Source organism: Pagrus pagrus (genome assembly GCF_965226575.1).
Source record: "Pagrus pagrus genome assembly, chromosome: 17".
Taxonomy (NCBI): Eukaryota; Metazoa; Chordata; class Actinopteri; order Spariformes; family Sparidae; genus Pagrus; species Pagrus pagrus.
Genome location: NC_140201.1, coordinates 499,843 through 516,248, shown reverse-complemented (window position 1 = coordinate 516,248; position 16,406 = coordinate 499,843). Strand labels below are relative to the sequence as shown.

General features: G+C 43.3%; 2 protein-coding genes across 2 annotated transcripts; both read right to left on the bottom strand.

Annotated features, from left to right (window-relative positions):
* Positions 1 to 3,251: 3,251 nt before the first annotated feature.
* LOC311272292 (uncharacterized protein) lies at positions 3,252 to 8,265 on the bottom strand. The gene is made up of 2 exons (XM_084378635.1): positions 7,541 to 8,265; positions 3,252 to 6,564 (listed from the first exon to the last, which is right to left on the bottom strand). The coding sequence occupies exons 1-2, from the start codon at positions 7,713 to 7,715 to the stop codon at positions 5,591 to 5,593; spliced, it is 1,149 nt and encodes a 382-aa protein (XP_084234761.1). The 5' UTR covers positions 7,716 to 8,265; the 3' UTR covers positions 3,252 to 5,590.
* Positions 8,266 to 8,977: 712 nt separating this feature from the next.
* LOC311272984 (uncharacterized protein) lies at positions 8,978 to 16,359 on the bottom strand. The gene is made up of 2 exons (XM_084379793.1): positions 15,872 to 16,359; positions 8,978 to 13,525 (listed from the first exon to the last, which is right to left on the bottom strand). The coding sequence occupies exons 1-2, from the start codon at positions 16,062 to 16,064 to the stop codon at positions 12,687 to 12,689; spliced, it is 1,032 nt and encodes a 343-aa protein (XP_084235919.1). The 5' UTR covers positions 16,065 to 16,359; the 3' UTR covers positions 8,978 to 12,686.
* Positions 16,360 to 16,406: the final 47 nt, after the last annotated feature.

The window sequence follows — 16,406 nt, the reverse complement described above, 5'->3', positions numbered from 1 at the left end:
ATTCATTGACCTTGAAGGTTCGTATGTTTATGTTGTATATTTGTATATATATATATATATATATATATATATATATATATATATATATATATTTATATACACACACATATAACAACAGCCTCACCGTCCACCTCATCAACGCAGACTTCATATTTCTGAGCATTACTGAGGATCACACTGGAGAATGGACAGCCCGAGGATTGAGGGGAAGTGCTGGAATCATGGGGTCTTAAGAAGAGTCACGAGTATGCAAAACCACCAACAATGGCGCTAACGTCGGCAAAGCAGTTGCACTCGACGACTAGACAAGACAGCAGTGCTTCAGCTACAGGCTTCACCTCGCCATCGGTAGGTCCATTTTGTGTCGCCTCCCACAAGGACAACATCATCCTAAAGTTACACCGTTACTGGACACCGCAGTGATAGGATGCATCACTGGCGAGGACGAAGCGGCCTACAGGAGGGAGGTGGCCAGTCTGGTGTCATGGTGTGAGGACAACAACCTCACCCTCAACACAGACAAGACGAAGGAGATGATAGTGGACATGAGGAAGAAGAGGAAACCTCATCGGCCACTGTACATCTGGGAGCTTGAAGTAGAGCGGGTGAGCAGCTTCAAATACCTGGGCGTCCACATCAGTGAAGACCTCACCTGGTCACTCAGCACCACACAGCTGGTAGAGAGGGACCAACAGCAGCTGTATTTTCTGAGGAGGCTGAGGAAGTTTGGCCTGTCGCCTGAGATCCTCAGCAACTTACAGCTGCATTGTTGAGAGCATCTTGACCGGCTGTATCACCGTGTGGTACTTCAGGCTGTGCATGTGACAATAAACACTTTGAATCTTGAATCTTTTATTTCTGTCCAGGTGTAAAAGTTATCTTTGAGTGTACATTTTGATGTTGTTATACAACCAGTTTGACTTTCCAATATAATAGTAGGCCTGCAAGTCAGGCTATTTTTCATTGTTACATTAGGCTTCACAGATATTTTAATAATGAATTATCTTATTTTTTTGGCAGCCAAAACAGTTGTATCAGTTTTTAATTTAGCAGCTGAACTTAATTAAGTGTTTATCACAAAGGCCGGCTGTAAGTGTTTGTAATTCAAAGGTCCAAACATTTCACAGACGTTGGAAAATCTTCCAGTTGAGCTTCAAACTTACACACTTTAATTTTCTTTAATCTAACGTGTGTAGAATCACTATGTGAACACAACGGCCGGACTCTGCCAACATAAACACAATTCAATTCAATTCAAACGGGCTTTGTTGGCATGAAAGTTTAACAACAATGTTGCCAAAGCATCAGTCCAAATACTCAACGCTATTTCGCTAGCGACAGTAAGTATGATCACTTCCGGGTGTCACTTCCGCTTGCCTGTCAAAATAAAACCTCCTGAACTTTAATCACGACAGATTCTTTATTGATCCGGAGGGAAATGTAGCTCAGAGGACCCACAAGAATATAACAATAAAATGACTTGACGCCATCTTTTCCCACGTTGACTACATTGATCCCCGGTCTCGTCCCCACACACTGAAATGAAACCATCAGACATGGTGATGATTGTAAATCCTTGATGCTGAACGGAGTCTCATTCTGGTTTATTGTTCCTTATTTGGTTTTGGTTTTAAAAAAAAGGCTGAAGTAGACTTTCTGTTGAGATGTGATTTGGACTGTAGTTCATCAGCAGGCCCCCTCTACTGGAGGCTAACTGATAACATAATGTTACACCACAGAACAATATGTGGAACAACACAACCAGTCTGTGGAGCAGAACATCTGGATATGGAGGAAAAGGGAGTCCAAAGGGATCTGCAGCCTGTTTTATAGATGACTGTGGGAATCTGTTACAGCATGAAGAGTTGTGTGAGAAATATTCAGTTCAATGTAAAGAACGGTAGGAGGATGATAAACGGTTATCAGCAGTGAAAGAAGACCTTCTGTATTCAAATATCTCCGCTGGACCGAGACGGCTCTGTTTCGAAGGGATTGATTTGCGTGACAGTAAATAAACTAACAAGGTTATTAGAGTATTCTGGTACAAGAATGTTTCCAGAGCCCAGTCAGAAGAAATGTTGTTCTCAGGGACTTTAAAGCTGGTGAGGTTGAGACAACATGGAGGAGATGCATTTCATAAAATGAGATATTTCCAACAAACCAGCTGTTGAGACTGAGGTTTAACTCTGATGTGAATAACTGTGTTTTCTCTCAAAGTGTAGTTGAAAGTTAAGTTTGACTGTGAGTCAGTGACATGCAGGGCTGGCCACAGTCCGAGCCGTCACCACTGACGGAGAAAACAATCAAATTTAGTGTAGCGCTCCCCTCAGTAGTCATATTGATGAGGGCGGGGCTTTTGGGTTCTTTTAAGGTATTTATCAAATATTTGTTAATCCTGATTAACTCAGTTTTAAACATTATCTTGGATTTCTTTTTAAAGTACACACGTGTAATGTTTGTTAACCTACCTATGAATTCACCATTCTTAAGTTATAGTTTTAATAAAGATTTTTAAATAATGGGTCTGGATATGTTTCCCTCAGAATTAAATGGTAACCTCTTTCCAGGTAAGTAACTAAGTAACACACACACACAAGGTTTTAGAAAAACAAGTCTCAATTATTTACTTAATAAAATAAACACCAGTTCCAACGAAATAATACAATTAAATAAAAATGACTGTTCTTTTCTTAAACCTTCAAAATAAAATGTCCCTTTTCTTCAGGAAAACACTGTAAACACTGTACCGTGTATTAATGCACAACCTTTTTAATCACACTCTTCATATGCTTTGATTATTAAATGACACTCCCAGCATCACGGCGTCCGGCCCGACCGGCAGCCCAAAGCGTTTGTATTTGACGAGTTGGGAATGAGACATAAAAACCAACTTTTCTCCCAAACAGCACCTTTAATATTGTAAATATTAAAATACAGTTTGAATCCTCCACAAAACGACATAGTGCCCCTTTAAGTACATTTATTATCAGATACTTTGAGACTTTTACTCGAGCATTCTTCATATGGGGGACTTCACCGTTACCATGGTAATATTTTAACACCATATCTTTACTTTTACTCGAGTACGACTGCTCTGTGGATGTTCTGACAACATGAAGTACTTTTTCCCATTTTATCATCTGCAGCTCAGATGTGATCCACTGAAACATGCAGCTCATTTAAAGTAACGATTAAACACGTCGTTTGTGTTTCTGGTCAAATCTGACAAACAGAAAACAAAAAGTACAAACTCATTTATCAGTGAACATTTATTTTCAATACATATCAACTCAGTACATCTGAAACCGTGAAAACCGTGAAAACCGTGAAAACAGTGAGGTCGCTCGTGAGTTCAGGAGATTAATCAGCAAGTCGTACAACAAGCTTGCCAATCCATTCAACACTGTGTTTTCAGGGCCATGGATGTATGGATCCCTCGTCATATATAATAAAGTCATATAAGTTGAAACCTGTCTGGAAACACACAGTATTGATGGACGGTGGCGCCCCCTGCTGGGTGGCTGGTCGGCCTACATTTTCATGTGGAAGCGACTGAACCATCGACTGATTGGTGGATTCATTTTGGACGTCATGAGGATCAAAACGTGTAGAATAATTCATAACATCCGACTCTCGCTGAGATAATCTGTTATCATCCTGCAGATCAGCTCCAGGTGGATTAAATCAATTGTCTCTGAGGTTAAGTGACAAGACGTCCAGAAAGTTCTGGACGGGCCTGAATCCTGCTGAATTGAGACCAAACCAGAGCTATGATTGGTTACAGCCTAATAAAAAACTAAATACTGATCAGTGTGAAACGCTTGAAACGCGACATTATGATGTCGTAACATCAACCGGGACTATAACAACACAGTCGGTGTTTTCCTTCCTGATGACAGGAAGCTGAATTCACAAATAATTTAATTTTAGTGTCGACTTTTGACTCTCGCCCACAAACAAACTGTCCTGAATGTCACCTGTCCTCATCTGGTCTCCCTCCTCTGAGGATGACATGAACCACAGTGTCTGGACTGGACCTTTGCACACAGGTGACAGGTGTGTTCGCTCGTTTCAAACATCTGCTCAGAAGTTCAGATCGTCATTAAACTGTCGAGAAGAGTGAGCTGCCCTCTGCTGGTTTACAACAGGTGGAAAGACATTTATCTCACCAGTGCAACAAAAACTCGCATATATTAACAAAAAACAAACGGGATATATTTTATCGCTTAAAGCAGAAATTAAAACCTTCAGAGGTGATTTCATCAGATTCAGACAGTAGAGAAGCTTCTGATCATACAGACTCATTCATAATTTAATGAATGCGACTTTGTCTCCTCTTCACTCTGACAGCAGCAGTTCGTTGAGTGCATCTCTCTCATGTTGTTAATCATTCATAGTATGGCTGCACAATTAATCGCAAAATAACTGAAATTGCAACGTGATCGTAAGAACTGCAGCTATTTTATAAAAAGGTCAAATGTGTCATACAACAGAGTTTTAATGACACGTTGTAGAGCTGCAGAGACGCTCTGGTCTACAGAGTTTGTTCTCTGTTGGTCAGAGACCAGGAGAAACGTCACATCGTCATCACTTTACTACTTTTTCAATTGTTATCATCTATAAAAGTGTGCAGTGTTTCTTGTTAACACTGCATCGCTCATCAGAAAGCTTCTCGTCCTCTTTTACTGCTGATTTTTAGGAGAAACTGGACCGGATCCTGGATTTACTCCTGAATTGTTCTGGTGGTCTGCTCACCTGAGCGCTGAGCCACCACAACAAGGTGCTCTCCTCGTCATCAGACAGTCAGCTGCACATTCTCATCACTATTTTATTAAAACATGGCTGCCTGGTGTCTTCGTATGCAACTGTACAGTCCAGAGGAACCGCTCTGCTCGTCTCGCTTTGTTCAGTCTCCTCGTTTAAAATCATTAAACACAATGAAAGTATCCTGATCGTATTCAATCGAGAGATAAACTCATTGGCCTTGTTCCTTAAAATGGTCTTATTCTTTACAAAAAGCCTGAAACAATCGCAACTACATGCTAATGCCTCTGCAGCTAACTAGCTAGCATGCTAACGTTACATCGTTATTGCTGACTCGTGTGAGAGTCGTGCATTGTGGCATTTTTGATAAAGCCGGTACGAAAGGTGACGAAGCAGCGTTGTTTTCCATTTGCTGATTTACTGACAGCGTGAAGTTGAGGATGAATTGTGAGCGGCCACGTACTGTTACAGTAGCAGGGTTGCCACGGTAACACAAGAGCTATCACCACAGCTGAAGATGGCGTACTGGAAATGTCAACTTTTGTCTGTTTACATAAACGCCATCATGACGTGCGAGTGAATTTCAACCTCCAACCCTTTAACTCTCTGTTGGACCTGCAGGAGGCAGCTCGACTCCTCAGTACCATGAAACCTCTGCAGCACTGTCAGCTGTTAACGTCAGCTCATTAAGCTGCAGCGCAGAGATCACTGTAGTCGCCAATATTTTTCAGATGTACTCATCTTATATTCATTTGTGACTCCCTAAACCACCTGAGGTGAGATGTAAGATCTTTTCTGTCGATGGTTAGGGGTAGGGGTCAGCTGATCAGCTGGTGCTGCTGCTCTCACCGACACACTTGTGGCTTTTGACCTGCGACTGCCACGTGAACCTTCTGTCACAAACGCTGCAGCTGAACTGTTTCTGTCCTGTGTGCACTGAGAAGTGGTACGTCAGGTTTGCCTTTTGAGAAAAGCTTTTGTCACACACCGGACAGCTGTATGGTTTCTCTCCTGTGTGGACCGTCATGTGTTTCTTCAGACCTCCTTTCTGAGTAAAGCTTTTGTCACAATATAAGCAACTAAACGGTTTCTCCCCGGTGTGGATTCTCATGTGATTCACCAAAGCGCTGCGCACCGCAAAACTTGTGTCACAGAACGAGCAGCTGAAAGGTTTTTCTCCAGAGTGACATCTCATGTGTCGGATTAAGTTCGGCCTCTGAGAGAATCTTTTCCCACAAACTGAGCAGCTGTAAGGTTTCTCTCCCGTGTGAAACCTCATGTGTCTCCGCAGACTGTCCTTACGACCAAACTTCCTGCCACACTCACAGCAGACGAAGGACTTTTTCACAGCCTCACATTTGGCTTCACTCACAGGGACGTCCACAGAGCTCAGACCTGACGGAGCTTCTCTGCTCTCCTGACACTCGTCATCACTGACATCAGTTTCAGGTTCAGAAGAGTTTGACGCCTTCTCACAAACTGGATGCAAATGTCTATCTGGATCTGAGTCCCAGGCTGGTTCTGCTCCTCCACAGTCCTCTCCATCAGCTTCTGTCTCCATCTGTTCAGTCAGTCTTCGATGAAGCTGTGAAGACTGAGGTTTCTCCTGATCTTCCTCCTCCTTCACCTCACTCAGCCCTCGAAGCTGCTCTCCCTCCTGATTGGTCCAGAGTTCCTCCTGTTCCTCTTTAATGTGTGGGGGTTCTGGTTCCTCCTGGTCCAGACTGGAGCGCCACTCCTGCTGCTCAGGGGGAACCTCTTCTTTACTCACTGACAGCTGCTGGACGTCTGCAGGAAACACTGAAATACAAGAAAAGTGTATATTAACCACTGCTGGACGTTATCACCTCATCACAGGTGAATACATTCATCTCAGTTCTTCAGACGCAGATTTGCTTCCTCCTTATTTCTGCGGTACGTTCATAGTTTTAAAAACAGACGGATAAGCTGGTTGCTGTATTTTAAAGATGAAGTGAATCATCATCAGCCATCGTGTAGATATCCTTCCATCATTACTGCAGTCGCTGCCAGAAACCATCTAACAAACACTGCTGCAGTTTTCTCACTGTGAAGCTTCGTCCTGTCTCACCTGTCTCACCTGTTTCTTCCATCCTCGTTACTTTGTCTCTACTGAATGTTTTTGGGCGCAGCTGTTTGTAACGGCTTTACTAGATCAACCTAGTAACTGGTTGTTAACTAGTAACGACCTCCACAGGATCAGTCGTTCTCCAGGATGTTCATGAGAGTAAATAACACCAGGTACGCTCCACCACAGCAACACACAGCAGACTGACCAGTGTGTGTGTGTGTGTGTGTGTGTGTGTGTGTGTGTGTGTGTGAGTGTGTGTGTGTGTGTGTGTGTGTGTGAGTGAGTGTGTCTGTGTGAGTGTGTGAGTGAGTGTGTGAGTGAGTGTGTGAGTGAGTGTGTGAGTGAGTGTGTCTGTGTGAGTGTGTGAGTGAGTGTGTGAGTGAGTGTGTGAGTGAGTGTGTCTGTGAGTGTGAGTGTGTGAGTGTGAGTGTGTGTTTGTGTGTGTGTGTGAGTGAGTGTGTGAGTGTGAGTGAGTGTGTGTGTGTGTGTGTGTGTGTGTGTGTGTGTGTGTGTGTGTGTGTGGTGTTCTGGTGTGACAGGTAAACGTGCTCGGCATGTCTCCTGTTGCTCTTTAGCAGGAGCTAGCTGCGGCTAACAGGCTGTGTACGGACAGTGTAGCTAACGTTAGCTTAGCACAGCCCCTTGACTCGATCAGTTCGTGTTTGTATCAGCATGAGGAGAACCGACCTGCTCTCCTCTGCTTCACTTCAGGTGTCAGAACCTCGTCCAGCAGTTTGCGGTGACGTCGGTCCATCTCCCGCTCGTACTCCGTGATGGTTCTCTCAACATGGCCGAAGATCTCCTCCAGCGCCGCGGAGAGCCGCCGGCTGACGAACTGCTTCAGACCCTGAAGGCCGGACATCTTAGACCACCGTGAGCCGGGAGAGAGCCGGGAGAGAGCCGGGAGACAGCCTGGAGAGAGCCGGGAGAGAGCAGAGCCTGGAGAGAGCCTGGAGACAGCCTGGAGACAGCCGGGAGACAGCCTGGAGACAGCCTGGAGACAGCCGGGAGACAGCCGGGAGACAGCCTGGAGAGAGCCGGGAGACAGCCGGGAGACAGCCGGGAGACAGCCTGGAGACAGCCTGGAGAGAGCCTGGAGACAGCCTGGAGACAGCCTGGAGAGAGCCTGGAGACAGCCTGGAGACAGCCGGGAGAGAGCCGGGAGACAGCCTGGAGACAGCCGGGAGACAGCCTGGAGAGAGCCAACTCGTCGCTCCTCTTTCCTGTGACTAGTCTGGAGATGAGACCCGTGACCCTGCTGCCGCCGGAGGAAACACGTCACACTCCAGCGATAACTTCCGGGTCACGTTTAAAAAAAACATAAAAGCTTCTTCTTCTTACTTCAGTGAAGTTAGTTTTAAGTTGGATATTCGACAGACATTCACAAGCCACTCACACAGTTCAAGTGCACCCGTATTAGAGACTTTACAGTAAACACACGGAGAAGACGGCTACAGCGTGTACCGACTTCCTGTTTTGAAAAAATAAAAATGTGGGCTATTTAAAGCAGAGATACTGTGTTTAAAGCAATTGAGAAGCTATTGAGCTAAAATGCTAATATTTACATATAAAAATTAATAAAAAATATTTGGAGGTTTAAAATGTAAAAACAAGAGTTGTTTCTCATGCAGCCAGTGTAGTTACATGATCACAGACTGATTTTGAGTCAATTGATCACATGACCTGGGAGCTATTGAGCTAAAATGCTAATATTTACATATAAAAATGACTAAAAATTAATAAAAAATATTTAGAGATGTAAAATGTAAAAACAAGAGGTGTATCTCATGCAGCCAGTGTAGTTACATGATCCCAACATGATTTTGAGTCAATTGATACATATAAACATGTCTCTCAAAATATCAGAAATTTCAAAAATATTAGCATGTTAGCTCAATAGCTTCCATGTTTCATGTTGGGATCATGTAACTACACTGGCTGCATGAGATACACCTCTTGTTTTTACATTTTATCTCTAAATATTTTTTATTAATTTTTATATGTAAATATTAGCATTTTAGCTCAATAACTTCTCAATAGCTTTAAACACAGTATCTCTGCTTTTAATATCCCACATTTTTATTTTGAAAACAGGAAGTTGGTACACGCTGTAGCCATCTTCTCCGTGTGTTTACTGCAAAGTCTGTAATAATAATAGTCTTCTTCTTGTGAGAACGTCTCTACAATCACCTGTTAACTGTATTCATAAACGTATCTGCAGATGTTTGTTGAATAGTAGTTTGTGTAACTTTCAACTTTTATTAGAAAGTGTGTTTTTTGGTTTGTCAGCTTCAGATGAAGAGTATCTTTTTATCAAACTCATTATTTATTTTTTACTTTCACATTGATGTGTTCCAGGTTTTCCAGAAGGAGCTCTTTATCAAATTGTAATGATTTAACCTGAATGTATTTTACGTCTCAGGCTTCTTAACCTTTAAACATCCAGTGTTTGAAAATTGTCCCCAAATTATTCTGTTCATTTTTTTTAAAATTATGACGCAAAAGTCCCGATCGTCACCACAAACCTTTAACAAATCTTTAACAAACAAAGTGAAATAAAGAAATTATAGAAATCATCAATCAAGACACTGACACACACACACACAGACACTCACACACTCTCAATCAGTGATGAGTAAACGACACAAAATGTTATTTTCACAACAAAATCAAAAGTTCAGTGTCCATTTTCATCCTAACGATGTTTTTCATCATTGATTATTTGAAAGAACTACATTTTTCGTTTCCTAATAGAAACTAAACTGAGATGAAGATGAATAGATTCACAAGCTTTTACTGTTTTAATAAAATAATAATAAAGTACAACAACACAACAGTTTGATGCTGCCTTCAGGTGTCATCGTAAACAACACGTTCACACTCAGGTCGACACGATCAATCAAACATGAACACAAACGTCTGTCGTTCGATCGTTTGATGATCATCGTTTTGAGAACCGCTCTGATCTGAACGCAGCATGAATCCTGTTGTCTGATTGGCTGTTCCTCTGTGACTAATCATAGCATCACTCACATTTACATCAGAACCACACTGACAGACGTGTTGGTTTGTTTCTGTTACAAAGTGACTTCATGTTCGATGATGTGGGTTCTACAGAACTGATCTAAAACATCACACAGTTAGTTCAGTCTGAGTCAGAACCATCAGCTGATTCACATCCGTTCACCTCTGTGAGCAGCAGAAAGTTAAAAAGTTCTGCTGGTCCAGTTACAGCTGCTCTGATTTTAACAGTGAGAAAACTTATGAGAAACTCAGCCAGTATTTTCTATTCAGAACCAGATCAGAAGTTTCTTCACGACTATTTGAAGACGTTGATCAAACGTTCACATTTGAAACAGAGTTTCAGTTTTGACTTTCAGATGAAGAACTTGGTTCTAGCTCTGAGATGATGATATGTTCTTATGTTCACATCACGGATGATGAATAATTATATTTTAACTATTTAAATGTACGTAAACTTTCCTGTTTTGTTCTGTAACAGAGTTGAAACCTGATGAATCGTCGTCGGATTCAGGAGCTGAAAGTTTGATTCTGTTTTATCATCAACATTTATTATTACAGAGATAATCATTTATGATGAGACGCGTCTCTGACGTCTCTGATGTCTCGTTTGAACTCTTTTTCCTCAAGAAGAAACAAAAAACAAACATGACTGAATGTTCATCCGGACCAGAACCCGCTAAGAACTTTCAACCCACTGAAACTGTTATGGTCCGATTCATTTTACATGAAGTCACATTAAAATTTATTATAGAAATAAACAAAAAAACAAACAGCTGAATAACAAAAACATGTTGTGTTTCGTCGACGAACAAACGTTTCATGTCGTTTGATGAGTCATTTAAATTCTTATTTAAAGAAACGTGATTTTACAACAAAATACAACAAACGTGGAAACAACACAAAATTCTTCCGTCCTAAGTGAAATGAGAATGATCATGTTGAAAAGCTAATTGTTCATTTTCCTTTTTTTTAATTCAGAGAAAATAAAATACAAATAAATCAAATCACAGAAGAAAAACACGTCCCAGAAATGATTCAACTGTGTAACTGAGTTTAAAAGATGGAGATGAAGTCACCTGTCGTCAATAAGACGAAACACAATCAAACAATTTCTTTAACAAAAAACTAAAATCAGGAGGAAACAGAACCAATAGAAGCCCGGCGGGTTCAGACTCTCAGACACTGTCAGCGTCCAGACACCAGACGGTGTTGCCAACAGAGCAACGAGACGGCTTCTGTCACAGTTATATAATCTAATATTTATTATTACAAAGTATGAAAAATAAATGAATATTATGTGTTATTATAACAAAATGTAGATAAAAAACAACAACAGACCTTTTTTGTTTCTGTTTTTCAAATTCTTGTATTTTAAAACAAAATTCTAATTATCGCTCGTTTTTAGTTTTAACAAAATTGTGTTAAGATGTTAAGTTTGAGATGTTCATCTGCCGCCTCCAGTGTTGATTGGCTGTTGCTTGTGACGTTGAGCCAATCAGAGAGCGCTGTGGGCGGGACCTCCAGACACAGCTGAAGCCACTGATTCTTAAACTCATTTATGTTTGTGATAAAAACACAATGAATCATTAAAGCTGCAAGCAGCGATGAACGGGCCCTCGCTCCCCAACGTACGTCGGGCTGTGGCGCCGTTGGAGGGCGGGGGCCAGATGTGTGCTCGCCTGCTGTCTGTGGAAAGGTTCCTACCTAAATGGGATACGTGTCACTGAAAACGCAACAGTGACATAATCAGTGACTTCCTGTGTCCAGTGGGTGGCGCTATAGATATGACACAGTATTGATGCAGAGACGTATTCAGGGGAGCCCCTCTACATGTGTGAGCAATTTGATGCAGATGAGAAATTGTATGCTGAAGTTATGAGGACTTTCTGCGCGATGGCGAAGGATTGAAATTGACCGTACGACCACGCCCACCAGGCACAACGCAGGCTGTTGAAGGTCTGAGGACGCTACTGAGTGAATGTGGTGTTAAATCTGTAGGACGAGTTAGTTAAAGTACGAGGCTTAGACATCTGGGTCTGTACAGAATGGGAAAAGCCATATGGGGGTCATCAAAATTAACTGCACCGCCACCACGCCCACCAGGTATATCGGAGGTGAAAGCTTTTCACAAGGTGTCATCATCAAGGTCTCAGGATGATAGGTAGTGAGTGTGAAGTCTGTGGCGTTAAATCTGTCAGACTAGTTAAATAAAGTACGAGGCATCGAAATTAAAAAAACAACATGGCCAAAAAAAAAGCCATAAGTTGGGCATTAGAGGGCGCTACTGAGCTGTCGTGCCGTGCATGAGGGCAGTTGTGGTATCGAATTAACGTACTCATGGGTAAGAAGCTACGGACAAAATTTGGTGAGTCTGCAAACATCCTAAAGTCCCAAAAACAGCGTCGGAAAAATGAAAATCGCAGCACGCCGTTCAAGATGGCCGACTTCCTGTTGCGGCACAAATTCCGACAAAAATAATTCCTACTTATATCCTTGAGACCCATGACTCCTATACATTTCATGACGATCCGAGAAGGTTTTTGGTCACATGACTCGACGTTAGGTGGCGCTATGGAGCCCCCTGGCCACACCCACCGCCAATCATGCTAAATTCTGGTAGGGGCGCGCAGATGTGACATATGTTCCGAGTTTGGTGAGTTTTGTGGTACATTCAGGCCGCCAAATATGCGATCGTTTGGAAGGACAAAGAAGTATAATAATAAAGAATCCTTACAGATACAATAGGTCCTCGCAGGTTTCCTGCTCGGGCCCTAATAATAAGTGAAGACTCTCAGAGGTGATGATCAGCTCAGTCGACTCCTGCCGACTCTGACGTCCTCGTGTCCAACTCGTCCCGTCGCGTTTCTTTCTGCTCCACAGTCTCATCAGCAGTTTTACATTTATGCCTCGTGACATGTGAGCGTCTGCTGAATCTTCTGTGACAAGCGCTGCAGCTGAACGCTCTCTCCTGCGTGTGAAGAGGCATGTGATGCTTCAGACTGAGTTTATGAGTGAAACTTTTCCCACACACGGAGCAGCTGAAGGGTTTCTCCCCCGTGTGGATCCTCATGTGAGTCACGGCGTGGTCGCTCCGGGTGAACTGTTTCTTACAAAACGAGCAGCTGAACGGTTTTTCTCCAGAGTGAAACCTCATGTGACGAACCAAGTTCTCCTTGCGAGGGAATCTTTTCCCGCACACGGAGCACCTGAAGGGTTTCTCTCCTGTGTGACACCTCAGGTGTATCTGCAGGTGTCCCCTGTGGCGAAATCGTCTATCGCATTCAGAGCAGCCGAATGGTTTCTCACCAGGGCCGAGTCCCACATCAGTCAGAGAGACGTCAGTCTTCATCCTGACTTCAGTCTCAGGATCTGGATCAGAGGTCCTGGCTGGTTCTGGTCCTCCACAGTCCTCTCCATCAGCTTCTGTCGCCATCTGTGAGGACTGAGGTTTCTCTTCATCATCATCTTCACTCTTCACAGGAACAGGAGTGAAGGTGAACCTGGTGAAGTCATCATCCTCCTGATTGGTCCAGAGTTCCTCCTGTTCCTCTTTAATGTGTGGGGGTTCTGGTTCCTCCTGGTCCAGACTGGAGCTGCACTCCTGCTGCTCAGGGGGAACCTCTCCTTCACTCACCGACCGCTGGACGTCTGCAGAGAACAGAGACATTAACACTGACACCTCTGCTTCATCTCACCGTCTCCATCAGGAAAATGTGACTGTTGTTTTCACGTTTACTTGGTTTTAATGTGTTTCATTAAATAAAAATATACACGTATATAAACTTATAACTTAAAGCTGGTCTACGATTTGAAAGATTCATCATTATTATTAACATCATTTAGATGGTGGTTCTGGTCCAACAGTACCACCTACACTATGTGAAGAGTAAAAGGAACCAAATAAATCCATTCTCTCTAGCGCCGGTAAAACTGAAAAGAAATTGATCCAATAGGAGCATCCGGGCCGCATGGCTCCTATTGGATCAATTTTCCGATCCAATCCTCGCTCACTCTCCTGCTCCTGCTCACGTCTGGTCCCGACCCACTTCCGCATTTGAAACTACAAGCGACAAGAGGTTTGTTTTGCCCTGAGCAGTTCAGCTGCCTCTGCTCGCCCACCGACAAAGAGTCAAAGAGAGAAAGTGTCACTGAAAAGACACAAAGCCAGATGTGAAACAAAGAGGGCTCAAACCGAGTAAACATCGGGTCATCATCTGAACGGTGGCCAAAGGTCCGTGAAGAGATGGACCCGGTGCTGATACAGCGAGTTTCTGTTGAGCAGGTAACCTTCGTCTTTATTGTGGATGTTGACACAGATAAGTTTCATGCCGATGCTGCTGATGACTGTGAAGCTGCCGTTAGTTTGTTTCTGTTATTAGACGGTGTCTGTCTCTGCAGTGTTGTCAACACTTGTTTACTTGTTCGACGGAGACGTTAGCCTCTATGCTAGCATTGTAAGCTAACAACAAGCTAACATTGCTAACATGTTTACACCAAATCAGCCTATTTATTTGCTCGTGGCAGCTAAATGAAGGAGCAAGTAAGATGAATGAAGGGATGGATGAAATCCCAACGCGAAGCGGACGGGTTTCGGATTTATTTCTCCATAACAACCTCTCGCCCGGTCACTGCTCAGCTGTTTTGCTAACCCTCCTCCCGGTCCTGTCCGTTTGTGTTCAACGAAGCCTTTGCTAAATCAATATGATGGATTATCATATAGGCGTTACGATGTGTGTATTTGTGTCTTATCTGTCATAAACAAGAGATCACGGTTTACAGCACGTTTGTGTCGCGGTGCTGCTCAGACAGCAGCTGGGACACACACAGCTGGTCCGAGGCTCATGAAGGTTTATTTTTCAGCCACAATGTGGAAGTGATCGTTGTGATGAAAGCTGGCGGCAGCATCTGTGAGTCTCTTGGCCCTCAGTAACTTTTAGAAGTGGCTAACTTAGCTGTTGTAGCTGATTACGTAGCTGTAAGGTAACGTAGCTGTAGCATGCTAATGACGTTACGCTAGCTTGGCTGTGGAGCTCAGCTGTGGACATTGTAATGACTTACAAGAGTTACGTGAGTTTCTTTTTTGTTTTTTATTATTATTGTTTTTACAGTACAAACTCATTGGGCAAATTACAAATCATGAATTCATATCATATAGTATCAAGTCCTCTAAGGTACAGGCCGACAGCTGTGACATCACTAACGATGACGGCGTCACTGACGACGCCACTCCGCTGGCGACAACACAGCTGTGTTGGTGTTGGTTCTGGTGTTGATGAGAAGATGTAGTTCACTGAGCGCTTTAACACAAAACTACATGAGGTTTGACTTTAATACAACAAACTGACAAACAACATGTGACTCATGACCCAGTTCAACAAGAGCATAAATATTATTTATCTCTTTATTGAACAGAACAAGTTTTTTTCTGAAATAAGGCCCCAAATGATCCACCGGAAGGGGCGGGGCATCGGCTCCATGACGTACAAATTAAAAGTAATTTTTTTAATCAGGGTTATTTTATTTTGAAAACCGGATGTACAGGCTGAGCCTCCGTCGTGTTTCCAAAAGGCTGTTGACGTCACAAACGTCTGAGGGATGACGTAAAGTTAAGTTACCGTAAAGTTGAGAATACTGACGCCCTCCTGTTTTACCGGCGCCACCGAAATGTTTGTGACTGCTCGAGTCAACACTGTCTGAAGAAACATCATGTGTGTTCATCTGCCGCCTCAATAACTCAGATTGTTTTGGGACTGACGAACATTTAGTGCCACACGTTACACGTCACTGCTCTGGAAACACTGGTGTAAGTGTCTGATGAGGGGACGTTAGACGACCCCGTATGTTGTTGTTGTTGTCGCTGTTTGTATTGTTTTGTTTTGTTTTTTCCTTCTCTGTCTTTTTGTATCTGTTGTTAACTGGACTTAGAGCCTGTAATAAAATGTATCTATCTGTGACGTCAGGACACACACCACAGAAGAAGAGAGGAGAACCAACCTGCTCTGTGTAACCGGACCTGAGGCTTGAAAACAGCGTCCAGGAGTCTCCGTTGTCGCTCGTTCTCCTCTCTTGACCGACTCAGCTCCTCCTCGTACTCTGCTATCGCTCTTTCAAACAGCCCAGATATCTCTTCAGCAGCCGCAGTCAGCCGCTGCTTCACCAGCGCTCTCAGCATTTGGACTTTAGACATTTTCACAGTCGCACAAACTTTGTCTCCGCACAAACTCCGTCACAAACACTGTCTGCTCTCCATCACACACTCGCTCTGTTTACGGCTAGCATGCTAAGCTAACGTGTGTAGCTTTGTAGGCTAGCGGGAGATGAGTCCGAGGAGAAACATTCAGAACAAAGGCGAACAGCACAAAGTCCATTCACACACGTTGATCCGAACACAGAGGTTCTGATGGAGCGGCGCTGTTCTGTGGACACACACTCAGCACTGACACGACAACCGGACTCTGCCAAAGTAAACAAACTCGACTCCATTTTGCCAGCGATCACTTCCGGGTGTCACTTCCGCTTGCCTGTCAAA